Source organism: Physeter macrocephalus, unplaced genomic scaffold, assembly GCF_002837175.3.
Source record: "Physeter macrocephalus isolate SW-GA unplaced genomic scaffold, ASM283717v5 random_445, whole genome shotgun sequence".
NCBI classification, from domain to species: domain Eukaryota; kingdom Metazoa; phylum Chordata; class Mammalia; order Artiodactyla; family Physeteridae; genus Physeter; species Physeter macrocephalus.
The window spans coordinates 4,725-31,972 of NW_021145731.1; the positions used below are offsets into that span (position 1 = coordinate 4,725).

The following is a 27,248-nucleotide window of genomic DNA, read 5'->3' on the forward strand; positions in this document are numbered from 1 at the left end:
GGGGGGGGGGGGGGGGGGGGGGGGGAAGGGCAGTCCTGGTGGCCGAAATGGGACCAACCCCCATCCCAAATCCCTCACCCCACTCTGCCACTTCCCCCTAAGCTGCCAGCACATCTGGTTTCCACAAATGCCACTCCCCACACAAGCCCCCTCCCACCCCCTCCAACCCACCCCTTGACCCAGGCCATCCCAACACCGAAGGGGAAGAAACTTTCTTAAGGTTATCCTATTTGCAGTATCGGCCCAGCTCCAGCCCCCTACGGGGACTGCTAGAAGGGCAGGTTGGCCATGCCACCCGGCGCCGGGAGGTAGCCCATCTGGCTGTCCAGAGACACACTGCGCTGCCGCAGCGGGTGGGACACCATGAGGTTCTGCTGGGGCGGGGGGCCCATGAGAGAGCCCTGGGGAGGGAGCATGTGGGGGGGCTGGCTGTAGACCTCACCGCCCACGCCCCGCTGCTTCATCAGCATGAAATTCTGCTGGGTCATGAGGCCTTGTGGAGGGGCCATGACCCCCTGGTGCAGGCCATGGGGCACCATGCCCTGCTGTGAGGGCACACCTGTCCTGCCCAGCAAGGACATCTGTCCGGGGTGGCACATGGACATGTTGAGCCCCCGCTGGACGCCCTGCTGGCCCGGGAGGTTGGGGGGCCGGGAGGGGGTCTGCTCCGCCATCATGTTCTGCAGGTTCATGAGATGCAGATTGGGGGGCTGGGCCTTGGGGGGCTGGTTCTCGCTCTTGGGGAAGTACTGGAGGGTGCTGCTTGGCTTCTCCGAGGGGATGATCCTGGACAAGTCGAACTCAGGGATCCCCGTCGGGGTGGGCCGGATCACCTCGCTCAGCTCAGGGTCGTTCAGCACTGACGCCACCCCGGGGAGCACGCCTGGGGGGTACGCGTCGCCCATGCGGCCGGCCATGCTTTTGCCCATCAGGTGCTGCTGGGGGGGCAGGGGGCCTGGTGGCTGGCTGGGCAGGTCCTCTGGGGGCAGGGCCATGCCTGAAGGGTAGTGCTGCTGCAGGCCGGGTCCCCCGCCCCCGCCCCCACTAGGGGCCATGGCACCATGGGGCTGCTGCAGCCGAGGGGGGAAGGGCAGCATCTGGGAGGAGTTGGGAACAGGGCCGCAGGGGGCATTCAGGGAGTCTGGGCCCCCTGGAGCCATCATCATTGAGTTCTGAGGGGGCCCTCCTGTCCCCTGTGCATTGGGGTGCAGTGGAATGTTGGAGCCCAGAGGGGTGGGGGAGGGCAACATGGTAGGTGGGGGGTCATGGGACAGGGGCTGCTGGCCTGGCAGGTTCATGCCCATGGGGCTCTGGGCAGCAGCTGAGTTCAGGTGCATCTGGGTGGGCTGGTTATTGCTGATCCCTGCGGGGAAAGAGAAATGGGGGTCAGGAACCGTGTGCACCCAGCTGGGGGAGGGTGCAGAACTCAGTCCTTCCCCACTCCCCAGCCAGGCTGGTACCAGGGCTGAGGGCTTTCACCGTTGGGCCTGCCCTAGCTGCGAGGGAAGGGACTCCAGGCACTTAGGTGAGAAGCCAAGAGGCCCAAGCTCTGGCCCAGCCGGCCAGGGACACATCAGTAGGTGGAAAGACCACTCCAGCTTTCCGGGCTTGGCTTCACAGAGCGACAACGACTGGGAACTGTGTCCCAGGACACACACACACCCCCCCACACACCCAGGGCTCTTTGGAAGCACAAAAAAGCCAGCAGGACCGCAGGGGCAGCTGCTGGCCCTGGCAACTCTTCCCACTCCCAGTGCCTGCATCAGCTCTTCTCCCCGCAGCCCCTCCCTGTCCCCGCACCTGGCCCAGAGCCCTGCGGTGGTGGTGGTGGCGGGGGGAGCAGGGGCCGATCGGGCAGCAGCTCGTCGTCTGAGGTGGCGATGGTCTTGATGGCATTGTGGTAGAGCGGGGTGGAGCTGGGCATGGCGTACTTGGACATCTGGGACATCATCAGTGACAGGGGGTTCTGGGAAGGCGTGGGGTCTGGGGAGGAAGTGAATGGCAGGCTGGGGTTCATGAGGCCGCTGGGAGGGTTGGCGGGAGGCGCTGAAGAGCTGCTCCGGGGGCCGCTAGGCGGGAGGGCACCTACAGAAGCGGGGAGACAGAAAGAGCAGGGGGTGACTGGGGAGGGGAAGATGATTTGGCTGCTCACACTGGGGGCTCAGGAAGAGGTCAGCTCCCAAATCTCCACCTGACTCCTCCAGGCACAGATGTCCCACTCAACACAGGCCCCCCACTGTCACTACAGCCCATCTGTCTCCAAGCAGTTCCTGCAGCCTCAGGGACCCAGGCAGTGGGGAGATCCCAAATATGACCCCCTTGAAATGCCTGGGAGATGAACATGGTGCTCCCTGTGAAAGCTCACACACAGCTGCCAGCGTCTGCCCCTCGAGCAGAGCCGTCTACCTCTGGGCCCAGGCACAGATGCCTTAACTCACTCCCCTGGCCCAGCAAGAATACCCCCACCAGGGCTTCCCTGGTGGCGCAGTGATTGAGAGTCCGCCTGCCGATGCAGGGGACACGGGTTCGTGCCCCGGTCCGGGAGGATCCCACATGCCGCGGAGCGGCTGGGCCCGTGAGCCATGGCCTCTGAGCCTGCACGTCCACAGCCTGTGCTCTGCATACGGCAAAAAAAAAAAAAAAAAAAAAAAGAATACCCCCACCGGGGAGGCTCCCAGCACCAGAGGCCAGGGCCCACTTGCCTGGCCCCGTTGACTCACTCTGTTCCACGTTGCCCAGGGTGCTGGAAGAGTTCATGTTCAGAGGCGGCTGCTTGTTCTGGGGCACGCCGGGGCTGGGCATGGCTGTCTTGGGCGAGGCGACCCAGCCTGGAGAAGGCACCGCCATGGAGGGAGACTTAAGCCTGCTGGGCGAGCCGGTGGGCGAACGGACGCTGAGAGAGGAGCTGAGGACCTGGGGTGACTTGAGAGGTCCTGGCGGGTTGGCCGAAGGCAAGGGCACCATCTGTGAGGGAGTCTGGGGTGACTTGAGGTTGGCGGAGGGCGAGGTGACCAGGGGTGAGTGTACCTGGCTAAGGGTGGGCGACTTCAGATGCCCCATGCCCGGTGAGCCCATCTGATTAATACTGATGGTGAGGTCTGAAGGCCGTCTGCCCAGCCCCCGGTTTGGGGCTGAATGTACAGAGCCAGGCGGATTGGACGCAGGAGGCAGGGGCATGTGGCTGAGCCGGGTGGTACCCACGTTTGCCATGGGCATTGAGCTCTGGTCGGGGCTGAACATGTCTTGAGTATTACCCATTTCCTGGGGCATGGCTTGGTAGGGTGCCTGGCCCCCAGAGAATCCCTGCTGGCCCTGGCTGGGAAACTGTGAGGGCATAAGCATCTTCTGCGGGCCGCCCATCATGCCGCTGCTGTTCTGGGCCCGCACCCGGGCCATCTCCTCGGGACTGAGGCCCTGCGGCCCCATCATGTCCCCGGGGCCCCGCATCTTCTGCGACATCAGCATCTGCTGCTGTGGGGTCATCTGCACATTCAGGTTCATGTTCATGTTCATGTTCACATTCATGTTCATGTTGAGGTTGCCTGGCCCCATGGGTGGGTCCACCTCCCTCAGCCCAGACTGCCCCATGGGGGGACTCAGGAGGCCCCGACCTCCACCAAACTCCATGCCCATGGGAGTGCCCGCCAGGCCCTCGCCGCCAGCTATCTGCCCGGGGAACATGGCCGGATCCATCTGCCGGTGCGCCTGCATCATCCGTTCCACCTCCATGCCCTGCCCCATGCCGCTGCCGGCCATGCCCAGGGGGCGCTGCATGCCCAACGACCGCTTCTCCAGCAGCTGGTGTCGCAGCAGCTCCTCACGAACCCGAGGGGTCATAAATCGCTCGGCTTCACCCTGCCCGCCTGGGTAGGGCACCGCATTCTGGGCAAAATTGCCAGGCCCCCCCATAGGGGGCAAGTCTTCAGTCCAGCCCATACCCGGCCTCACAGGCCTCTGCATGGCATTCATGGGCACCTCCATGGGCATACCCTGTATACCCCCAAACCCAGACACCCGTTGCATCTGGTTGCCTGGGAAACGGGGTCCAGGGAAGGGTGGTCCACCCCGGAGCTGCATGGGATCTTGGACATCCATGGGCCCCCGCAGCTGGGCTCCCATCCCTGGGGGCCACTGATCGCCAGGCTTGCTGTGGTAGGGAGGCGGTGGTCCCCTCACCATCACGCCCCCCATGCCCATCATGTCCTGCAGCGGGCGGCCCCCGTGCAGCCCGATCTGCTCCTCCTTCCGCCGTTTCTCCTCGTAGTACTCTTCCTGCAGCTTGCGCCAAGCCACCTGCTCAGGTGTCAAGCTGTCCTGGCCCAGCCTCTGCATCATCATGTTCATCTGCTGCCCCATGTCCCCACCCGGGGGGTGCCCAGGCACTTCATGCTCCAGCGGGGGGCCCCCGAGGCTCTGTGTCTGCGAAATCATGGACTGCAAGGGCTCCTCGTACTTCTTCAGCCCGCTGGCCGGGGCTGTGGGTGGCTGCTGGGGGGCAGGAGGGGCTTGTGCTGGTGGTCCCCCCTCGCCTGCTCCTCCGGGGGGCCCCTTGAGGAAGGGCTCAGTCTCCCCGCTGCGCAGCAGCAGCCGTTCAATGTCTCGAAGCGTCTGGAGGGAGCGCTCCCGATGTTCCAGCTGCTCCTTGGACAGGCCCTCTGAGCCCACCAGGCTCCGCTGCCCATTGCCGGTGGGGGCCTCCCCAAGCAGGGCAGGGCCGGGAGCGCTGCTGGGGTCTCCTCCAGGAGGCAGCGGGTTGTTGGCGGTGGAAGCTGTAGGGGTATTAGGGTGGGTACCCCCAGTGCCACCACCCGTGCTGGCAGCTCCCACCGAGTTGGGTGTCAGGTCCTGACTGGTGTCCTCAGGAGGCCCCTCGGAAGGCAGAGCAGGGGGGGCGCTGCCTGGGGCTGGGGGTGGCGGTGGCGGCAGTGGAGGAGGCTGGGACTGAGGGGTGCCTGTTGATGGCGTGCTCAGGGGTAGCGGTTCTGGGGTGGGTGGCACTTTGGGGGCCTGCAAGAGGACAAAGGCAGAGCACGAGACAGGTAAGGGGATGCACTGGCCAATCCGCTGCTCACAGAGCACCATGCCCAGGCCAGGTGACACACTCACCTGGTCCAGCTTGGCACGGGGCACGTTCTGCTGGTGGTAGGCGAGGATGGAGTCGGCCCGGCCCTGCAGCACTGCCTCTGCAGCCCTACACAGGAGGGTCGGGCACAGACAGCTCAGAGAGGCGGGCAGGAGGGAGCCCTCAACCTCACCCAGCCCAACCCAAGCCAACCCTGGCCCCCTGCAGGCACTCACTCAGGACCCCAGGCTGAGGGGGGGCTAGGCAAACAAGGGCTGAGGCACTTACGTGTTGGCCAGGTGGGTGGTGAAGACATACACAAACTGTGAGGGAGGCTTTCCCGGGACACCCCCGCCTCCACCCCCAGGGGCGTCGGGCCGGAGGCCTGGCGGGGGCCCGTGCGGGGGGCCTGGTGCGCTGCTCTCACTGAGGGGCAGTTGGGCGGCTTGGCCAGGACCCAGCTGTGGGGCCGCCATGGCTGGGTCTGCTACATTACAATCTGCACAGGAGAGGAAAGGGAAAGAGGACCAGATTCAGAGAGGAGATCCAGTGGGGGGACAGCCGCCCACCCCCCTGCCGCTACCGTACCATCCCAGAGATGCCCAGGGACAGAGAGGCTCACTGCTTCATAGCTTGTGCCCACAGGGTCATCTGGGGCCCCAATCAGGCATTTTCACTAGTCTAGTTTCTATACTTGCCCTAGACCTGGCTTTGAAAAGGATGGAAATTGTGCGGACCATGTGGAGAGGAGGGAGAGGGAAAATGTGACCCTTATGAATAGGCTCCCGTATGCCTGGCACACTGACGGACGCTTATGGATGTGATTCTATCTAATCATCACATCCCTGGGAGGAAGCTGTCGTACACTCCACTTGTCGTATACTCCACTTGACAGCCTCAGAGGGATGACATTACTCACCCAAGGTGACACAGCCAGGCAGTGCAGAGCCAGGGTCTGCACCAGGCAGGGACTGCAGAGCCCCAAGCTTGGCCCTGCTCCGACCCCTCGCCGTGGTCTGTGCGTGTGTATGCACGTTGGCCAGGTGAGGGGAGAAGGCAAAGAGCTTGTACAGCTGATGATTCAAATGCTGAATGGTTTTCATTCTAGCCCTACCACTAACTGTTCTGCAACCTTATGAACAAGATACTTCCTCCCTCTAAGCCTCAGTTCCTTCATCTGTAAAATGGAAACACTAACTCCAGCCCTGCAGGAGGGGGAGGGGCTGGTCAAAGAAATGTATTTTTACAGCAAGTTCACAACTATGTCACAAACTAAAAAACTGTTTAGAAAACAGAGTTACAAAAGCCTGACATACTGGGTTCACTGCCAGGGTAGACTGGCCACCCTCGGCACCGAGCGAGGTTTTGTTCCATGGTCACAGCCTTGACTGTAAGTCCTCGCCTACAAAAGATCTACGCTTGCTCATTCATGGGTCTAGTGAGTGGGTGGAACTTTGCCACCAGTCAAGGGCCTGGCCTGCAGACAGTAAGTGACAGCACCTACTGCCCCAAGTTGTCTCCCTTGAGCTGGGGCAGCAGCCACCTTCCCGCAGGCCCACGGGCAGGCTCCTCTTCTTGAAGAAATCTTCTCTAACACTCCTACCTCATTAACAGCCCTGCTCTGGACCCTGTCTCTCCAGTTTTACATAGAACAACAGAGCCAGAAGTTTGTGGGGGGAACTTGAGAGCTGACCTCAATGTGTGAGGGCTGCCCTGGGGAAGAGGAAGGTGTACATTCAATACACAGAACTAGGACTCCTGGGAATGAGTTATGGGGAGAGAGGCAGGCTTTATTTCAATAAGGAAACTTCTAGTACAATTATAACAATAAAAGCTAAACACTGGGGACTTCCCTGGTGGCGCAGCGGTTAAGAATCCGCCTGCCAATGCAGGGGACACAGGTTCGAGCCCTGGTCCAGGAAGATGCCACATGCCGCACAGCAACTGAGCCTGTGCACCACAACTACTGAAGCCCACGTGCCTAGAGACTGTGCTCTGCAACAAGAGAAGCCACCGCAATGAGAAGCCCGTGCACCGCACCGAAGAGTAGCCTCCGCTCACCGCAACTACAGAAAGCCCGCGCGCAGCAACGAAGACCCACTGCAGCCAGAAAAAAAAAAAAAAAGCTAACACTGTTCTAAGTGTGCTACATGTCTCAACTCTTTGACTCCTCACAACAATGCTAAAAGGAAAAGATTATTTTTATAGATGAGGAAACTGAGGCCCTTTCCCAAATTTACACAAATAATAAGTGGAAGACCCAGGATATAAACCAAGGCGGTCTGATTGCAGAGTCTGTGCTCTTAACTTCTACATTATACTGCCCTACCATTAAGAACTCTTCGAGAATCTAATGACAATACAACTAAAACAGTAAGTGCTTGCCTGGTATCAGGTATGGGATGTTAGCAATTTCTTCTTTGATTTCCCTGTTTTCATGTTTCTACAATGGTACAGTCTAGTGTTATAAAAGTGAATTGAGGAGGGTCTGTTCTGCGAAGCAGTGACCACCCCCATCTATCACTGAAGGGTTTGGCCAGGGGCTTGTGGACCACCAGTGAGTCCTCTGGGGTGGGGGTGGGGGGTGGCTGGGACCAGATGACCTTTAAAGTGCCAGCCAGCTGCAGAGGCTTCAGTATTTGATCCCATACACCACCTCCACGGACATGATCTGCTCTTTCCACAAACATCTGCTAAGTCTGTTTCCTCCTCTGCATCATAATAACACCTACCTCACAAGGCTGTTATAAGAATTAAATGAAACAAAGTAGCAAAGTATCCAGCATATTTTTTTCTTCCTTCTTTCTACAGTCTGGCTTTCCACAAGTTCACAATTTAACATTCTCTGGTTAGTTTCTTATGCATTAAGTTGTTTCTCCCCACACACAGATGTAAGCTTGGAGGGAAAGCATCAAATCAATGTAAATGGGCTTCCCAAGGGCAGGAGTATGTCCATTTCTCCCCCATCACTAGTGCCAGGCCCAAATAAATGCTGATCAATGCAAGAATGAGAGAGGTGGGAGTCCACCCACACCCACTCCTCGTCCTGGTGATGCACTCCGGGCACTTGCCAGGAGTCAATTAGAGGGTAGGGAAGGGCACCAGAGACACAGGCAATGCCAGCTCACACCCAGGCTTAGCACAGCTTTGTGCAGCAGAGCCAGCTGTCCAGCTCCCAGTGATGCTGGACCCTCACCGCCCTCCCTCTAATAACCAGTAGGTGGCAGCATAGGCCAGGAATTCATGGGAGGAGGTGTAGATGTGGCCAGGAGAGGCCACCTGAGGTTCAACCTACCCCACCGTGGTCCCTAGGGAGAGGGGGCCACTGGGCACCTGGAAGGCGGCAACTGAGCTGTCACAGTGCAGGGAGGGACTGAGTCAGAGATGGGAGATGGGAGAGGAGGAGCCTGGGCTCCTGACCCTTTGCTCCCTCTTCCCAGGCTGGGCCTTCTAAAGCCTTAGGTGAGGAGAGGGAGGTTCCCTCAGGGCGGCTATCCTCTGGGGGCACCATGGGCCACAGCATCCTGGCAATGATGGGCACTCACTGTGGGTGGCCCCAATGGGCTTGTCATCCTCCTCGCTGTCCGGTCCTGAGCACCATTCGTCCCCACTGTATGGCTGCTTCCGCTCCAGCACACAACGCCGCTTACTCCGGGGTGCCACTTCTGCCCAGGCAGGCAGGGGTCAGAGTGAGTACCCAGAGGCCCTGTCCTCCCACAGCCGGGATCCTTCCCAAGCCCGTCTCCCAGATGCCCCACCCCAGGGGGCACTGCCCCGGCCATGGTGGGCACTTTGCCAGCCCTTGGCCCCCACCACGACACCATTTGTTTCTGATTTCTCTCTACAGCCCTGCTGCCTGCCTCCCCTCCCCCACCCAGCACCAAGCCCAGCATAATCCCCAACCACAACTGGTTCTAATTAGGGCTGGGGGGGGGGAGGGGGAAACTGCTGCTACTCTTCCAGGCCCCAGTGCCTACACCATAGCTCCCACCAGCCAGGATACCAGGAGGTTCCTGGGAGGTGTGAGGGTCTGCTCCTCACCCCAGAGCACCTCCCTCTCCCGCTCTGGGGGCTCTGGTGGGAAAGCAGGAGAGGCATGAGACTGACGGACCAGAGGCCCCATCACTCTGTGTGGCCCCTCCATGGGTGGCACCTAAGGATGAGACATCACCCAAACCTGAGAGAATGACCAGATGGGTGGGTATAATGGGGGTAAGAGAAAGGTGCCCCCGGCATAAATGCTGGAGAGGAGTTGGGGTTGAGGATTAGGCAAGGGGGCTAGAAAGATGATCTCCCAGCAAGTGTGAGTCTAGGGCTGTGGAAGATGCTGGGGTCTTGGGGATCAGGAAATGGGATACCTTTGGCCTCCGAATCCAGGGACGGTGTCCCAGCCTCTCGCTGCTCTCCGGAGTCCACAGACACGCTCCGCTCCCTCTTCACTTTGCCCTTGAGCGAGCTGAAAGGGGGCACCCCTGCCTGGGGGTTCTTCAGACTTGAGTTGCTAGGTGATATCTGGTTGGCCTTGGCCCCATGGTTCCCCGCCCCCACGCCCTTCGAGCCCAGGTTGCAGGTGGGTCCTTGGTTCACATTCTGGTGCTGGGATTGGGCCCCGCCATTCCCTGTCTTGCCATGATTGGTCAACTTATTTTCTGGGTGCATTGGCTTGGCTGGGGCAGGGGGGCAGTGGCCGCGGGGGGACAGCGGCGGGCTCCCTGGAGCTTCTCTCCTCCTAGGGTGGGGTAACCTGGAGAAGGTGGAAGAGACATGAAAAGTTAATCCTGCTAGGGGTGTAGCATGCCTGGATTTTAATCGCCCCATCCTGCCTCAACTAGTGGTAGGAGAGGTGGGGGCTGAGTGGCATCTTAAGACCACCAGCTATCCCCTACCCCCCTCTATGGCTCCTCAGAGAAGGGCTGATGCCCCTCTCCACCTTGGGCAGTGAAGATGGGGCAACCCTCTCCGCCCTCCAATCCCCACAATTCAAACGAAAACCAGGGCCTCACATTGGCAGAATCCAACCCACCCCCAGCCCCAGCATCCAACAGACTGCAAGCCTCCATGGCAACCCCCCTCCACTAGCACCTGGCCAACACTTAAGCATCCTCTCTTCAAGGGTTTGCTGTCTTCAGACTCCTTCCAAGGTCCCCAAACCTCAACTGCCATGTGTCTCAACACCAGCATGGAAGGGGCACAGGACCTGAGGGTCACTGCTCATGCCCCAGCCCCATTCCCCTGGGGAAGTGGGGAAAAGCACACCAGAGAGTGGTACCCACTGGTCCAGACAGCTCCCCAGAGCAGGAGGGGAATGCCTCAAGAGGGTCTACTAGTATGCCTGGCCGGCAGGCAGGAGCAAAAAAAAAAAAAGGGGAGGGGACTGGTGTGCAAAGCAGACTGAAGCCAAGGATTCCTGCAGCCTAGGCTGCGGGCCCTTTAAGCTCCAGCCCGCTCCCCCCACCGCCTCCCCTTCCCCGGAGACCTATTAATAGCCGCTGGAAAGATCACATCACGGGAGAGGATATTTATCCCCCCTCATTCCACACCAGCTCAGATTTATTTCAGCTCTGCTGTCCTGCTGCTGCCGCCTGGCCCTGTCTGCCGGCTTCTCCTAGAGAAGGGGAGGGAGGCAGGCACCGCCCCTCCCTCCAGCTCCCACCCCCAGCTAGACGGAGGCCAGAGGGCGCCATCGGACCCGACAGTGGGGTGGGCAGGGGTCTGCTCAAACCGTTTTTAAGAGGAAAGGTTTGGAAGGGACTAGAACAGCAGGCTTAGCTGGTTGCCATTCCCCTCTGTCCCCTGGGCCCAGGCACTAAAGCTGTGGGCTCCTGCCTCGGGGCAGGCCTTCCCATTCTGACCCCCCTTTAGCCCGCCGGTGGCCTGGAAGCCAGGTACTGGGTGGGGGGGGGCTCGCTCTCCAAGCCTGCACAGTTCAGTCCCATCACCAATGGGCCCTTCCCTTCCCCTCACTCCACACACATATCCCGCCCTCCGCGACACCCACACACCTTGTCTTGTTAGCCAGGATCCTCATGGTTCCCACACACAGTGGGGCTACGGCCCCTGTGCGTGCCCAGGGCCCAGCGAGGTACTCGGTACTGGAGCAGGGACTGCAGCAACAAGCCCCAAAGAGAAAACTTGTGACTTGGGGAGGGGGTGTGAGAAGGGGAGGGGAGACGGGAAGACCCAACAGCCCTGGGACTAGGGAACTGGATAGGGTAGGGTGTGAATGGCAAGGATTACTAGTCGGGGTCTGGATCCTAGTGGCTGCTCCTGTCCCCATTCCTCCCGCACCTTACCCTCAGGGAGCTTGCAGTCTCTAGCAAGGCCCCCCGGCCGCAGGGGCAGAATTCACTAAAAGGGTGGGTTGCAAAAGTGCCCGCTTGGGGCGGCCGCGAGGTCTGTCAGGCCCCGGGTTGGGGGTGGGGGGACTCCCGCCCCCAGGCACGCCCCTCATCCTGGGGGCGGGGGACCCCCCTGGCGCCCCGCCCCCAGCGCTGAGCCCTGCCCCTGGGCGCCCAGGCGGGAAGGGGGCCGCTGGTAGGGGCGATGCCCCGCCCCCAGCTCGAGGCCTAGTCCGTGCCCATCCCAGCAGGCCCAGGCGGGCAGCGAGAGGCCTGGCGGGGCCCCGGGGCTGCAGCTGGGCTCTTCTGGAGACCAGTAACGCTGGCTCAGATTCCTCCCCGACCGCAAGAATGCAGGAGCCTCCCCTCCCCCAGCCCCAGCACCCCACCCCGCCCCCTTCGGCAGAGCCAGAGCGGAGAAGGCCGAGCGAGCGAGCGAGAGAGCCAGCGGGCCAGCGAGCCGGGGAGCGGGCGACGGGCAGGACTGCAGCGTGCCTCTCCCGGCCCCGCACGCGCCGCCCGGACAGACCCACGGCCAAGTGCGGCGAGGGGCCTGGCGCGCGCCACGGCGGGGCCGAGGTTCGGTCCAGCGCTAGGCGCCGCCAGGCGGGGGCCCTGGGACCCACCAGCACCCAAACTCTGACTCACACACACTCGTAGCTCACACGTGGACGGGGAGACAAAGACACGCACGGAGCCCAGGAAACTAGAGGCGCGCTCACGCCGGCCCGCGGAGGTGTGCGGGAGGGCGAGGGAGGCGCTGGCCGAAGCAGGAGCACAGAAGCAGCCTGGGGCATGTTTCCAGAGGCGGCCAGAGGGCAGAGAGGGAGCGCGTCGACTCACTGAACAGATGAAAAGACTGAGGCCCGGCCACAAGGGAGCCATAGAAAGTTGAGCCCGGTAGTCACAAAGAAACACACACACACGGGGCCATAGATACATCAACAAACAGACTTACACAAACACAGAAGCCTCACCCGACCGCCCCCAGCCCTGTCCCCCCCTCCCCCCGCAGATCCCAGAAAGGGGTGGGAGGAGAGGAGGAGTCTTGGGCCAGAAGCTTTGTCCCGGTGACAGGCCCAGCCAGACACCGGCCCACATTCCCTAGTGAGCTGCCGGAGGCTGGGCTGGGACCTGGGCGGGGTGGGGGCCACACCAGTGACCCTGTGGGAGTCTAACCCTAACTTAACCCCAGGGCAGATTGGCCTTCCCCACCCCAGCTCTGTCTCTAGGGAGGGAGGCTCCTCAGGGGAAGATTCCAAAGTCCAGGGCCTGGCTGGGAAGCAGCCTGCTGCCAGCCCCCATCTCCTGCATCACGCGGGGTCGGATGCGCGGGGTGGGGCGGGGGGGAAAGGACACTGAGGCGGGGAGAGCTGGAGGGCACCTGGGCTTAGGGGCAGGCCTATGGGGCTGACATGGGTCCCAGGCTTCCACCTTCACCACCTTGCTGATCCTCAAAACTACCAACCATCTGCCACAACAGCATTGTTATCCCCATTTCACAGTAAGGAAACTGAGATCTGGGAAAAGGAAGTGACAGGCCCCTGGGTCACATGACCGTTACATGGCAGCACCAAGACCCCATTCCCCTGGTGTTTCCCCTACACTGCAGCGTCCTCCCCTCAAGTCATGACAGCTCATCTGAGCCTGCACCAGACAGATGGGCTTCCCACACGCCGCAGGTCACTGGACCCAGCCCCCCGGGGTTGGGGCAGGGCAAAGGCCACCCACTTTCCTCTGTTTACAGCTTCACATATTGGGACATCTAATAATTTGGGAGGGGGCTGTTAGAAAATTAGTCCTCTCCAGGGTACACAGTCAGGCCGAGCCTCCTCTCCAGAAGAATCTTGGAGTTGCCCTCCCCTCTAGGACTCCACCCCTTCGCTCCCACCCAGCGGCAGGACGAGCTGAGTCAAGTACAGATGAGTCAGGACTTTCCCATCTCACACCTCCCCCCTTTGCCCCTTAGGGGTCTGCCCCAGATCCCAGAGACCCTCGTCCTCCTCTAGCACTCACAGTCCCCGGAAGAGACCTGGAAAACCTTGGGGATGGGAGGCAGGAAAGCTGATTCCTGGTGGGTGCAGTTTTTAAACAAACAGAGTGAAGGGGCTTCCTGGCACCAGGCCAGGAGCCCCTGAGATGGTTGAAAGGATAGGGGTGGAGCTCTGGGAACACAGCGCTGTGGTTGCCTCTTAGGGGGTAGGGTGGGGAGCAGTGACATGTGCTCACAAACAGGGAGCAGGTGCCAGTCACCAGAGTGAAGAGGCCAGGGGCAGACCTATGAGAATGGAGCCCAGGAGGCTGCTGAGACAAAGCCTGCCTGAGATCTTGCCCTCCTGGTGCAACGTGGGGTGCGGGGGCGGGGGGCAGTGACCTAAGGGTTAAAGTGCACCTGACCTCAGCTGGGGGAGGGAGACCAGGAAGGCTTTGACGGGGCAACCTGCCTATTTCCAGCTGCCCCCACCTTGGGAGCCTCTCCTTGGTTCACCAGCCAGCCCACCAGTTTTATTGCCCAGCTCAGAACCATCCCAAAGAGGCAGTGAGAACACGCTTGGAGGGTCCATGCTTCCACACGCAGCGGGCAGACACCTCTAGATAGGAAATGGGCTGCTAGGACCCTGTGGCAGCTGAAAGAACAGGAACCTGCTGGGAGTATTAGTGGTGGGATCCTCAGCCACTGACTCAGGGAGAGGCAGCCCTCAAGACAACAAGGTCCCGAGTCCCCTTTCTCCTGGGTGTCAGGACTCCTTGGTCCCTAGAAGCTCTCCTCTACCACCGTGGTCACTTCCTCTTCCTGAGGTGGTGACTCAGCCGGGTGGGGAGGTCAAGGATTCAGAGCCCAGCAGGAAATCTGCTCAAGAACCAAGGTATTGCTCTGGGACCCTCTGTGTGGGGACTTCCAGGCCTGGGGGGCCTTCCCCTCACCCTGGTTCCTAGCAGCTCTCCCCACTTCCGCCCACCTCCTGCCAAAGGAGACCATGCAAATCAACCATTTTGTCTGGGAGTTTCCAGCCCCACCCCACCTGCAGCCCCAGGGTGATGTCAAGGCAACCCTAACCCTGCTGGGACATGGAAACTCCTGGCCCCAGACCTTCCAGTCTGGGGTCTTTGAACAGGGTGCTTCTGGAGGGGATTCTGCCCTTCTGGAAACTACCGGACTAAGTGGCATTGCCTAGACAAGCCGGAGGTCACCTCACTTGGCTCCCGTAGCCAGTGCCCAAGTGGCCAGGCCTCGGGAAGCAGTCACGGCCTGGCAGTAGGGTGCCCCCAAAGGCTACGGCCCAATCTCTGGCTGCTGCCTCCCCCGGGGGGAGGGGGGGGGGCACAAGGAAACAAGACAGGGCAGGAAGCCCAGGCAGGCAGCGGGCACTCTGGGCCAGGCACAAACAGCCAACACAGGAAACCACAGCCCACCCCCGCCCACCCCACCCACCCAAAGCTCTGGGAGAAGGGAGTGTCAAAAGCCTGGTACCCCAGCAGGGGCAAGGGCCAGGGGTTAGCCTGGGGCAAGGGAGGAGCAAGCAGCTCTCCAGTCCTCTCTCTGCCCCAGACCCTACCTCGGGAGGGGGAGAGGAAGCCGAGCTGGCAGGGGTGGTGCTGCCTCTTTAAATCCACCGAAATCCTGAGCTAGGCCCAACCCAGCTCTGGTTTCACAGGAAGGAAAGGAGCTCAGGAGCCAGTAGGGCAGGCAGCGGTGGCTGGAATTAGCCCCACCGGCCCAAATATATCTGGTCTCCGCCTGCCACCCCACTGGCACTTCCTGCCCCCTGGCACCTACACCACCCTGGGGGTGGGAGAGGGTCTAGGTGCTACTCCCCACCCTGTGGGAAACCCCGATCTCCAGAGATGCCCTGTCGCTGGGTACACGTGTTGGGAGGTGGCGTCCCAAGCCCGGATTCCCAGAAGGGAAGAATGGGCAGGGTAGCTCCCTGTGGGCCCTCACCTGGCCTCTATCCTCCAAGGGGTTAATCTGGACCTTTTTTTTGGGGGGGTGGGATTAGGGGTGGCCCAGGAACCTCCTCCAAACTGCCTGACTGCCTGGCGGCTGGGAACAATGGGGCCATTGTGGGAGTTGCGAGTGCGGGCAGACTGCTGGCACAGGCAGTGCACCATGGGGCGCGGGACCTCACCCAGAGCCCGCCTGCCCGCTCTGCTCTCTCCCCCAGGTACTGCCAGCGTCAGAGGCATCCTCCCAGACCTCACCTCGCCGGCCTGGCCCAAACTCTTGGCACCAGCAGCAGCTGGAGGGCCCTCGAGCTCTGCCCACATTGACATCCAGACTGTTGTGACCCTACAGGAAGCAGGGGCATGTGGGCCAGGACGGGTGGGGGTGGGGGCTGATGAGACAGGATGTATGCCTGTGATCCTCCCGCAGGGAAGACAGGAAGGCCAAATGGGGTTTCTGGTGTCAGTCCTGGCACCCTCAGGCAAGAAGGGCTTAAGGGATTGTGAGAGCAGTGACAGGCAGGGTCCCCTGACCCCAGGCCTCCGTTCCTACACTCATTCCATAGACCTGCTCCCTGAGGAGGCCCAGTCCCGTCAGCCTCGCCCTCTGGGGCTGGGACACTGGCAGGCAGTGTGAGTGATGCAGTGGAATGAGAACCGGGTTTGCAGTCAGGCCGACAAGGATGCCAATCACATCCCATCCCTTCTGAGCGACAGGACTTTGTCCGTCCCTTCAGCCCTCTGAGCCTCAGTTTCCTCATCTGCAAAATGAGGATCAATATATCGAGTGAGATACTAATAGTGAAACCATCCAACAGAATGCCTGTGACATACTCGGCCCTCAACAAACCACCTCTGGCCATGATGTCCCCTTCTTTACACCCTACATGGCACCCAAATCCGTGGGCATTTGGTAAAGATGGGCACTCTCGAGATATTTGCTCTTGAGTATCCAAGGGATCGGGGCCCATGGGCGTCATCTCAGTGGTATCAAGTACAAAAACTTGGCTTTTTCTCTGTCCTCACAGAGGCCAGCTCCCTCAGCTAGCACTCCCCTGGGCATCACTGGGTTTATCGACATACACTCAAACCCAGAGCATGAACCCAGAGAGCAGTTATCCACTCTCTTAGCCTCAGGGCTGTCTCAAAACCCCAGGAGAAAAGCAAAGGGGAGTTTCCTTTCAACAGTGGCCCACGTCCCGTCCCCTCCACCAGCCACCCCTCTCCCCATCCTACTCCTTGGCAGTCTCCGTGCAGGGTCTGGGCTGGGAGGAGGCTGGAGTCTACTTTCTTGCCATGGGCCTCTTTAAAGAGTGGAGGGTCTGAGAGGGAAAGAAGAGCAACTGGGACAAGCAGTTCTGAAAGTAGAGGTCCAGAGAGAAGACCTGTGCTCTTCTCAACTAGAGAGGGCTGTCCCTCTCAGGGTGGCTCCACAGCTCCCAAAGGGTTAACAAGGCCCTAAAAATAACCTGCTCCCAGCAGGACCTGCTGATTGGAACCCTCCAGCCATCTGTTCCCATTTTCTCCTGTTCACATTGGAACATCTGAAACCAGCCCCAGAGCCCCAGCCCGATCCCAAAAATAGCCCCAGCCTGCCCAAGGAACAGGCCCCAGGGGCTGGGCAAAAGCGGCATGGCCAGCCCAGCAGTGAGGCATGGCCCAGGCCAACACTGAGCCCTCACTCCCAGGCCCATGGAAGGGAGGTGTTCCCTCTGTTCCCAGAAGGAGGTGGTGAGTAGACCCAGGGGCTCCAGCCCATCCCCCTTGGTACCAGGCCAGAGAAGGTACCCAAGAGCCCTGGTATCCCAGGCACTCTGCCACATCTGAATCCACTTTCTCCAGAGATTTGGACACTCACTGCCCAGAAGACCACACTTATCTGCAGAGCTTCCCTCTTTGTGGGCACACCATCCCTGCTGCCCAGTGCTGGGCTCCTCACCCAGAAGTTCCCAAGCCTTAGCCCCTCCGTCATCCGACTCTCATCCCAGGGCCTTTCGGAGCCTTGCTCACCCAAAGTTACTCAGCATTCTCGCCTGGCCTGCCCCGGGGCACACAGGGTTGAAACAGAACTTTACCCAGCCCTGCCCACACTCACCCACGCCGCACAGGAAAGGATTCTGGGTGTGCCCTCTGGATACCGATACGACCCCACCCCTCCTCTGGGCTTCAGGATGGGCATCTGCCCATCTGTGTGCAGCAGGTGCCAGGCATGCCCATCTGGGCTTCTATACATATCACAGGCCTGGGCACTGCCCTGCCACGCTCAGGGAAAATGCCCAGGCAGGGTACAGGGAATCCAGTGGACCCTGGGCCCCAAGGCAGGCCTAACAGCTGCCATCCATGTCACAGCCCCACACTGCTACTTTTCTCCCCAAAGAGGGTCCCTGACCCCTTAGGCCAGGAAAGAGAGGAGGCGGCCATCTAAACCATTTAAGAACAGAGTGTCTTAATGGCTGTTCAGCCTGGTGAAGGAACAGAGCATCAGGGGATGGGATGGTGGGAGGGGTGTTGAAGCTGATCTGAGCTAATAGCATGGGGGAGGGAGGGCTCAGCCCTGAGAAGTGCTGGGAGATGGGGAGGGAGACAGGACCTAAGTCCTCAGACCCTTCTCCAGGCCCACGGCTATTCGGCAAACTTGCAACCAAGATGTTAGTTTCCCCTCAGTGGGGAAACTGAGGCAGCAAGAAAGTGGGTCTGGATGGGTATTAGAATCTAGGAGTGTGAAGTGTTGGAAAGGCTGTCTCTTCCCCACCGTCCACTCTCCCCACCCCCATCAATTCATCCCCTGCTAAAGCCCCCGGGAGGACCACGAGTTCCTATGAAGAGCTATGACTAATAATAACGAGGAGGATCTCTAATATTTATTGAGCATTTACTCTGTAACATCAAGCTGTCCTGAAGGCTTCACATGCATTATCTAATTTAATCCTCTAATTTAGTACTCTACAAGAAAGTTCTCTTGTTATCCCCACTTTACACATAAGAAAACCGAGGCCCAGGGAAGTTGAGTAATTTGCCTGAGGCACACAGTCCAAAATTGGAAGAGTCAGGCTTTGAACTCAGACACTCCAGCAACTGGGTTATTAACCATTTCACAATACATGTTCACCCTGGTAGCAGCCCTCTGTGCTATGACAAAAGAATGGTGCCTCACCCCCTCATTCCATACTCCCTCCAACCCCTATGCGCACCAGGTCCTAGCTAGAGGCCACAGTTCCTGCCCAGGGAAGAGATCAAAGAGAGGCCACCACTCCCCATCCCCTCAACACAGGTGCCTGGCCCACTCGGGCTCTGAGAGCAGAGTTCTTGGGCCACCCCAGCCCCATCTACCCCCAATCAGTTACATCGTCACCCATCCTGGTCCCTAAGAGTCTGGGGAAGGAGCAAGGGAAGTCACCATGACAACAGCACAGGTCCCTGCTGAGAGGCCCAGAGGCAGGAAGAGTCTCTGCAGGTGGGGGTCAAAGGTCAAGTGGGACTCACTAGTGACGGGTGGAGTCCCAGCCCTGCCCCCACCCCCACCCCCCGCACCTGCTCAGCCACACCTGGCACTGCCCCCGACTTTTTTCATTGCCTGAGTTGGAAGCAGGACCACTTCCTCTGTGTCCCTGAGGGGTGGTGGCCTCCAGCAGGGAGGGTGGGGGGATTAGAAGCCCCTCCCTCCTGGGGACAGTCTAGGAGAAGTGCCTCCTCGAAGTCCTCCGCTTTCTCCAGCTTTCCCTAGTCAGACCAGGAGCCTACAGGCGTGTTTGTTGTGAATTCAGGGAGTTGTTGCTAAGTAGGGAAGGAGGGGAGGGAGGGAGGGAGGGAGGGAGGGAGGGGCTGGGCGTGGCAGTAGGGAGAAAGCGTGTGTGTGTGTGTGTGTGTGTGTGTGTGTGTGTGCCTGTGTGCGTGTGTGTGTGTGTGTGCGTGTGTGCGCGTGTGTGTGTGTGTGTGTGTGTGTGTGTGTGTGTGTGTGTCTAGGGGCCAGGGCAGAAACCACATTACTGTGGCTGGTAGCCACCCTGGCTTTGACTCAGCCAGCTGAGGCCAAAGCCAGCAGGCGACGGGGAGCAAGAACTTGGGATGACCAGGAAGGAAACCGTACCTTGCCCTCCAGGGGTGACCGGGCTGGGGCTCCCTACCACCCACCCGGGCTGGGACTTTCACTGGAGCAGCGGCTGTGGCGCTTTAACCCTTCCTGCCCCGGCCCCGCCCCCATCCCCTACCGGGTTCCAGGTTGTAGGCAGTCAGCACCCTCTCCTCCGGGGGGAGGAGAATGAAAGGAGAAGTGGGGGCAGAGAGCCAGGAGGAGGGCGCCCGAGACAAAAAGCCAAGCAGGAGGCAACGGCAGAGGCAGACAGAGCTGAGCGAGGAGGCTGTGAGGACACACATAAGCACACAGACCTCTCACCTCAGGATAATGCGTGTCGGGCTCAGGCTCAAGGGTGTGATCTGGGCTGGGGCTCCCTGTGGAGAGAGGGTCACAGCTAGAAGCCCCAGGGCCAGCAATCTCTACCCCCGCTCCTCCCAGAGCCCCAGCCCCACCCCCAACACGCACACCACTAAGCATGTACACACTGACGGGCCTGCAGCTCCAGGAAGTCCCTGAGCTACTTGGACACCACCCCCCCTCCACGACTTCTGTGGATTGGCTGGGAGCCAGGCCTGACCCAGCAGCCCCACCGCACAGCTCCCCCTCCCTCCCCTGCAAGCAGGAAAGGAGAAGGCGCTGGAGATGCCTTAGAGCTCCCTCAGAGCTCAGCCCACAGGGAGAGGGGGGAGGACTCCCATGGCCTGGCCTGCGGACCCGGGTGGAGGGATGGATGGGGAGGCTGAGGACCCCAGCTTCCAGCACCAGCCACCCCGGGGTTATCCTGTGTCATGGAGAAGAATGGTGTGGGTCCTATGTCCCCATGTGGTCTCTCTTGTCCCCTGAAGATGCCCCTGGGGACCGGGCTTGGCTGGGAGGGCCTAGGGTGAGAGAATCAGGCTTAGCAGTTCAGTAGGAGGGGGCTGGGTGAAGCTCCCACAGGCAGGCAGGAGGGAGGCTGGTGGCTGGGCTCAGTTTGTACTGGGGGTCAAAGGGGAGTTCTTTTCCGAAGAATTCTGGGAGAGACGCCAACTAGAGCAAGCTGCTAACCACCCCTCCCTCTCTCTCGCTGCACTGGGTGGGGGGGTGTCCCTGCCAACCAGACTTAACCCTCTCCAGCCTGTGGTGCTCCCAGGCACACCACAGGGGAGTTGGGGAAGGGACCTCCCGCTGGGCCCAACTTCCAGTTCTAGGGGGCAAGCACAGGGTGTCTGCCAGAACATGGTACCGCATGGCCCCATCTGGTACTGCCCCGCCCTACTGCCACCTGGGTGACTTTTCTGGGCTCATCTCCTGAAAGTGTCTGCAGTGATGTGTGTGTGCGTGTCTCAGAGACAGAGATTGAGAAACAAACTGAAAATTCCTTGCCAAGGCCCTGCCTCTGCTGGGTCACTGAGCACTGTACCAACCTGTGCCTCTACCCCTCCCTTCCTCCCACTGAGTCCTGGGACCAGAGGCCATGGGAAGGGGGTTTATAAACAGACAACTTTTCTCTCTGCCCACCTCGTGCTGCTGTCTCCACAGGCCCTTGACTCCGACAAACAGCCCCTGCCCCAACCCTCTTCTTCACTGATTTGCTACAAGTGCTTCTAGAGGAAAGTATTCAATTATATCCCAGAATGGGAAACTGAGTCATAGCGAGGCATCAGGGGTTCCGAGGGCCCGCATCCCATGCAGACATAACTCTACTAACACAACTCTTGCTTTGGCAAAAAAAGAAAGAAAGAAAGCTCCCCTTAGCAATCCCCACCCCCCTCCTGTAAAATACGATTAAGGTAAGACATCAAGAAGGACTTCCCAGGGTCAAGGCTACAATGGCAGCTGGCCTCACATCCAACGCTTCATATTTCTGGGGTGGCACATCACCCCCCCACGCCGCCCCAGCGTTCCAGGCCCCTCTGTCTTCTGCTCAGGCTGGAAATATGAGTGTCTTGTCTTGTTTTGCTGTCTGCCCCTAGCTAGCAAAGTCAACTTTTCTGAACTTTAGCCACCAAGCTCCCAGGTCTGATGTGGCTGGCTGTTTCTTGTCCCCAGTGAAGCAAGTGACCCCAAGGGTGGAGGGTTAACTCCCTTTCCCCAGCCTTTTCTGGAGAGCACTGGGCCGCCCTGTGACAGCCCCCACGATATCACCAGGACAAGAAGAGGATGGACTGGGAGTATTGGGATCCCTTAAGGTGCCGGGTGTCCGTGAAGGGTGGAGGAAGAGAGCCCAGCCTTGGGGACAGTTTATCCCAAAGTCTCCCCACTGCACAGTTTCTCTCCAAGGACCACAGAACTGCCAGAAGCCTTGGCCTCGCTCCAAGAAACCTCCCTATCAAAGGACAGAGGACTCCATGTCCCAGGGAGCTATGGGGAGACCTGTGGCTACGCACCCCAGACATGTTCTGAGGGAGGAGGATAAAGGCGGCAACAGAAGCAGAATGCACTGAGTGTGCGCACGTACGCACACAGGCACATGCATCAGAGACACAATCCCGAGCACACATATTCCTCAGATACTCCCAGACGTGTATCTGAGAGAGAAATAGACACAACCTCCAAAGACACACATCCAGGATACCTCTTTAAAATAACCCAAACTCCCCAAAAATGACTCCTTAAGACCCACAGAGGCTCCCATACTCAGAGAAGGCCAAAGAGAGCTCGGGAAACACAAATGACATCAGCCAGTCACACAGAACTACTGACAGACAGAAGATAGACCCACACTGGGATACACGAGCACACACACATACACACAGAGTAGTATGCACATGGCTATGTGCTAGCACACAAACTCACACACACACACAAACTCACATACACACACACACACAGAGGCAATGCACAGCATGAAGTCAGATTAGAGGACTAAATTCTGGGCTAGTGGGGAGGAGGGGAGTCAGAGCAGGGGGGTGGAGAAGTACTCAGGGATTTCAAAACAATCCCGGTTTCGAAATGCTGGAAATGCTGGATTCAGGGCCATTCTCAGTTGAGGCTGGGGGGTGGAGAGTGAAGGGGAGGGGGAAGACAGGCCAGCGCAGGGCCACCAGCCCATTGGAAGAGGGACTTGGACAGAGGGCATCCCAGCCCCTGGGGATGGGGACTAGGCCAGACACCAAGGTTAGGAGGGGCAGGTGGCCCAGGGCCAAGCAGGGAGGGCCTGGGGTGGAAAGGAGGCAGAGAAGGAGAGGCCTCCACCTTAGCCACTGACTAGAGAAGAAAGAAGGCGAAGGAACCTACCTGGGCCCTTCCCCGACCCCTGGGTGGGGAAGGGCCCCCTACAGAGTGGCAGCTGGCTCCCCTTCCCCGCCAGCTAGCAGAGCCCCAAGGCAGGCCTAAAGCTACGGGGTCAGAGGGTGTGGGAGGACAGCAAGGGCCTGCAGGGGGTCAGGGACCTTCCAGGGGACCCAGGACCACCCACACTCAGGGCAGGGTGGGGGACATCTCCCTGGGAAGCCAGAGCTTCCTACCTGGGTTCCCAGGGAGGGGGGCTCTTCGGGAGGCTGGGGCACTACAACAGACCCCCACATCCAGGAAGTCACCCCTCTCCTCCCAGGGCACCAGGATGCCCTTACTGCCCCTCCCCCAACCTCCAGGGAAAGTCGGCAGCTCTCTCCTAGGGAAGGGAGGTCAGGCCAGGCTGGGGGTGGGGCTCTGGAGGCCTGGCCCTGGCACCCAGCAGAGGAAATGCCAGGCCTTAACTCCAGGCTGCCTTCAGGGAGGCCCATCCAAGTGACATGCAGCACCTCTAGTGCTGCAGCTTTCTTCACCTTGCCCTTCAGCTCCTAGCCTCTGGCTACCTGGCCCTCCAACTGGCTCCAGCCGCAGCTCTGGTAGAGGGTGGGACCTGGGGAAACTTAGAGCCCCTGGAGGAGACTCTACCAGCTCCATCCTGGCCCCTTGGCCAGTCAGAGCCTCCTCGCCCCATATCCCTGGGGGCAGCCCCCACAGTGTGGCTACGGGTGGGCAGCTGGTGGGGCTGGCAGGCAGGGGCACAGATGCCAAGCTAGAGCAGCCAGGTGCTCAACAGGTTGAGCCAGTCCGTGGAACAGCCAGCCCCACCCCAGGGAGAGCAGGCCTGGCAGAGGCTCCCTGCCCACGGCACCCAGCCTGTACCCGCTTGGCTCCCACGGCTGCCCACTTTCCCACGGTGCCATCCCCTCTGCCCCCTCCCCTGAGGTCAGCAACCAAGCAGTGCCCAGGGCTCCTGGCACAGGGAAAGGATGCCGTTTCCCCGTCACCCCTGGGTGCCCAGGCTCTTGGAGTGCCTCACCACCAGCAACCAAGGAGCCCCCAGAAGAGTAAACATGGCGTCAGGCCAAAAAGAACCCCAAAGTGCCCCCTACCTCCTTGCAGGCCTCCTCCAGTCCTGGGCAGACTGGACACTCAGACACCCTGGCTCCCTGCAGCTGTCCCCCCAGGGCGCTGGGACGGAACTTCAGCCGGTGGCGCCAGAGGCAGTGTGGCGGCCCCCAGCTCCTGTCTTGGACTCCCTGGAGGAGGGGCTGCTGAGCTGGGTGACTGCTGGCTCCCTCCACTCCTGCCAGAGCTGCTGCTGCCTGCAACCCTGCTCCTTTCCTTCCACCCCACTCCTGGGCTCCACGCAGCTCCATCCCGGCCCCTCCCCCTGCAGGCAGGCAGCCCCCTTTGCAGGCATCTCCTTTAATCTAAAGCAGGTGCCAGGCATTCCAGCCCTTGCTGAGTCGACACTGCCACCCACTAGGCCTCTGCCCAGAAGGCTATTGCCCTGCCTCTTCATGGAAGTTGAGTCTGCGGCCCAGGGCTCCTGCTTAACTGAAATACCCAGAAGTTGGGAGGCAGACACTATCCAAAGGGAATCATGGGTGCCCAACACAGACTCAATAAGCAAGTTCACTAGGTTGCACATTACCACTGTTGTGATCGATTGTGGACCACCAATACTAATCCTTCTCCAGGACTCTGTAATCTCTTCCCACCTGGACCCTCAACCTCAGTAATTAGAGACTCTGAGCCTCCATATGGACCTCCAGAAACCATCTCTAGCGTGAGGCCCCTGCTACCCCGAGCACAAGAGTCACACTGGATACAAGGTTATATAGGTATTCTCCCCTTCAGGAGCACCCTTTCCAGCATTAACCCCTGCCCCACCCCAATCAGAAGCAACACAGGTAAGCAGAGAACCTCCAGAGGCAAGTGGCCAGAAGCCTGAGCTTCCAGGCCTGGTTCTCCAAGGCCAAGGAGCCTGATCAGCTGAGGGAGGGCAGCACCTTCCGTCCTGATACCAGACCCCCCCACCCCACCCCAGCCCCTTACCTTCCTTTCTCTCCCATTCTCATCCTGTCTTGAAGCTCCTATCAGCAGGCGCCTCAGAGCTGATACCAGAAAGACAGGGCCTGAACATGCTCTTCCCCTGGGGCCATGAAATCATGGTCCAGACCCAGAGAAGGCAGCCAAGCTAGTGCTGGGGGGCAGCAGACAAGCCAGGCAGCCCCAGCCCAGAAAAAGTAGCTGCTCCTTGGAGAGGCTGAGGAGGGGGGAGAGCAAGGGGAGTGGAAGCCCACCCACCCTGCGGGTCTCATTCAGAGAGCTGCCCAGAGGCATCAGTAGGGTTACAGCAGATACTGTGCGAAGACAGCTTTCCTAGGTAAAACAGGAAACCAAGGCCAAAGATCAAGGGGGCCTCCAAGCCCCTTTCCCCGGGCTCAGTGACATGCCCAGCTCACCTCTCCCAGAGCAACACTCCCTGCAGCAGAGGCCCCCAGACACAGACACAGACCCACACCCCAAGCAGCAGACAGACAGAAGGAGGAGGGAGGAGGGGTGTCAGAAAAACCCGGAAGGAAGGAAGGAAGCTGGACAGACAGACAGAAGTCAATCCTGGCTTCACTGCTCCACAGGGACACCCTCCAGACTCCCAGACTGTAAGGGACACTCTCCTCAGCTCCCAAGAGGGAGAGGGGAGAGTAGACCTCGGTGTCCCCTGAAACCAAATTCCAGCAGCCCTGGGACAGGACATACTCCAGCAAGCAAGAAGCCCTAAGCCTCCCCTCTCTTCCCCACATTCCTCCCCCAAGAGCTCCCCCAGACCAAGGCAGGGGCTGTCTCCTCTTAGCAAGGCAGAGACACCTCCAAGGAACTGTGTGACTGCCCCCCCCGCCCCCGCCAAGCCCACATCAATAAGAATCCTTGGCAGGGGAGACTCCACAGCCCCCCCTGCTCCTAGGCAGTGCTTGGGGGCAGAGGGTGACCCCCAGCAATCTCCAGTCCCTACGCACCTCCTTATGGAAGCTCCTATAAGCCAGGAGAGGAGTGCTGGGGTGCTGAGACCCAAGGGGTTGGTGAGCCTGAGAGGGGGACTACATCTCCCAGAAGCCCCCAGGGCAGAGTTGCTGCTCCAGCTGGCCCAAGGCCGGCCTTGTTCTCTGTGCTAGGGTGGCAGGGTCCCCTGGCTGCCCCTAAGCCCTCCCCTCTGTGCGCTGGGACTGCCAACCTGATTGGGGGCCCAAGAGTGGCCTCCACTAATCCTGGGGGCGTCCCCAACCCCTTAAACAGCCTGGGGGTGCCTGCCAGAGGGCCAAAGACAATCAGACTGTGTTCCCCCTCCCCAATTCGAACTGGATCTCCCTCCTCGCGCCTCTGCTGGCCTGGCATGACTTTCGCCCTCGGCCCCAGCCCTCCCCTCACCTCGCGCGGGTCGGGGGTCCTCACGCCAGGCCGGAGTTGGACGCCATGACCAGGTCAGGGTCGGTGGGTGGATTGGGGTCCTCCTGCTCGCCAGTTGGAGGTGCGGAGGAGGGCGGGCAGGTGGTGATCTTTTGATCCTGGACGCCTTGATCTCAATACCAGCCCGGCCCGGGAGTGGGTATCCGGGGGTCGCTGGGCGCCTGGGTTCCTGCTTTCCAACCGCGGAGCATGGTCTTGGGCGCCGGGCAGCGGCGGGAGAGCGCGCACACCCGCCCGGCCCGGGGCTCAGGGCTGGGGTCTCAGCCCCGAACCTCACGGCTCCGGCTCCTGCTCCTCCTCCCTTCCTTCCTTCCTTCCTTCCTTCCTTCCTTCCTTCCTTCCTTCCTTCCTTCCTTCCTTCCTTCCTTCCTTCCTTCCTTCGCCTCCTCCTTTCACTTTTCCCGAGGCCCGCGGGGACGGCGGGCGTGGGGCGGGGAGGGGGCTGTCTGGGCGCTTATTGTTGGTCGGACGCCGAGGGTCCGGGTCGCAGTCCCCGGGCGGCGCGGCGCCGGGGGACCCAGGCGTGCGGGCGTCCGGCCGGCTGGCTCCAGGCAGCGGCGGTGGTGCAGCGGCCCCGAGTCCGGGGCATGTCCGGCCACTGGCTCCGCCGTTCGCCGCCGCCTCCCCGGGGTCCCCTGCGCTGCCGGAGCCTCGCTCGCCCCTCCACTCGGCTCCGCTCCCCAGCCTGAATAAGCATCGGGGCTCTCTGGCTGCCTCCTTCTGCCTTCATACCAGAGCCCGGAGAGGCCCCTGTCAAAATAAGAGCTCCCCCATCTCGCTCGCCTCCTCGCCCAATCCGGCTCCCCCAGCCTCCCAGTGGTCTGACTCGGTAAGGCGCCCGGCCGGCTAGCGGGAGGCAGGTTGGCCCGGGGGCGGGGAGGGGGCTTCTATGCCACTCTCCACCCCATTCCCGAGGACTGGGGAGGAGACGGGCTAACACCATCTCAGGCTGGGGAGAGGTTTGACAAACCTACCCTCCTATCTACGCTGATTGGAAGCAGTGGGAGTTGACTCCCCCCAACCCCCAACACTCACTCACACTCTCTCTCTCCCTCTCTCCCTCTTTCTCTCTCTCTCTCCCTCCCTTCCTCCCTCTCTCTCCCTCCCTCTCTCTCCCTCTCTCTCTCTCTCTCTCTCCCTCTCC

At 60.4% G+C, this 27,248-nt stretch overlaps 1 protein-coding gene across 4 annotated transcripts; it reads right to left on the reverse strand.

Moving 5' to 3' along the window:
- Nucleotides 1–26,887, reverse strand: BCL9L (BCL9 like). Of its 4 annotated transcripts, XM_007124179.4 has the most exons (10): nucleotides 26,066–26,887; nucleotides 19,739–19,794; nucleotides 11,065–11,166; nucleotides 9,421–9,806; nucleotides 8,608–8,727; nucleotides 5,351–5,561; nucleotides 5,107–5,191; nucleotides 2,721–5,007; nucleotides 1,801–2,085; nucleotides 1–1,363 (listed from the first exon to the last, which is right to left on the reverse strand). In XM_007124179.4, the coding sequence occupies exons 3-10, from the start codon at nucleotides 11,088–11,090 to the stop codon at nucleotides 270–272; spliced, it is 4,494 nt and encodes a 1,497-aa protein (XP_007124241.1). In that variant the 5' UTR covers nucleotides 11,091–11,166; nucleotides 19,739–19,794; nucleotides 26,066–26,887; the 3' UTR covers nucleotides 1–269. The 4 variants fall into 4 exon arrangements, with proteins under 4 accessions (XP_007124241.1, XP_007124240.1, XP_054938971.1 ...); XM_007124178.4 differs by lacking the exon at nucleotides 19,739–19,794; XM_055082996.1 differs by lacking the exon at nucleotides 11,065–11,166.
- Nucleotides 26,888–27,248: the final 361 nt, after the last annotated feature.

Excerpts from the sequence above, each read along its gene's own strand:
- BCL9L (XM_007124178.4), bottom strand. The coding sequence starts at position 11,090 with ATGAGGATCCTGGCTAACAAGACAAG. Across the intron at positions 5,562-8,607 it reads GCCCATTGGGGCCACCCACA|ATTGTAATGTAGCAGACCCA; the intron begins GTGAGTGCCCAT and ends TCTCCTGTGCAG. Across the intron at positions 2,086-2,720 it reads CCTGGGCAACGTGGAACAGA|GTGCCCTCCCGCCTAGCGGC; the intron begins GTGAGTCAACGG and ends CCGCTTCTGTAG.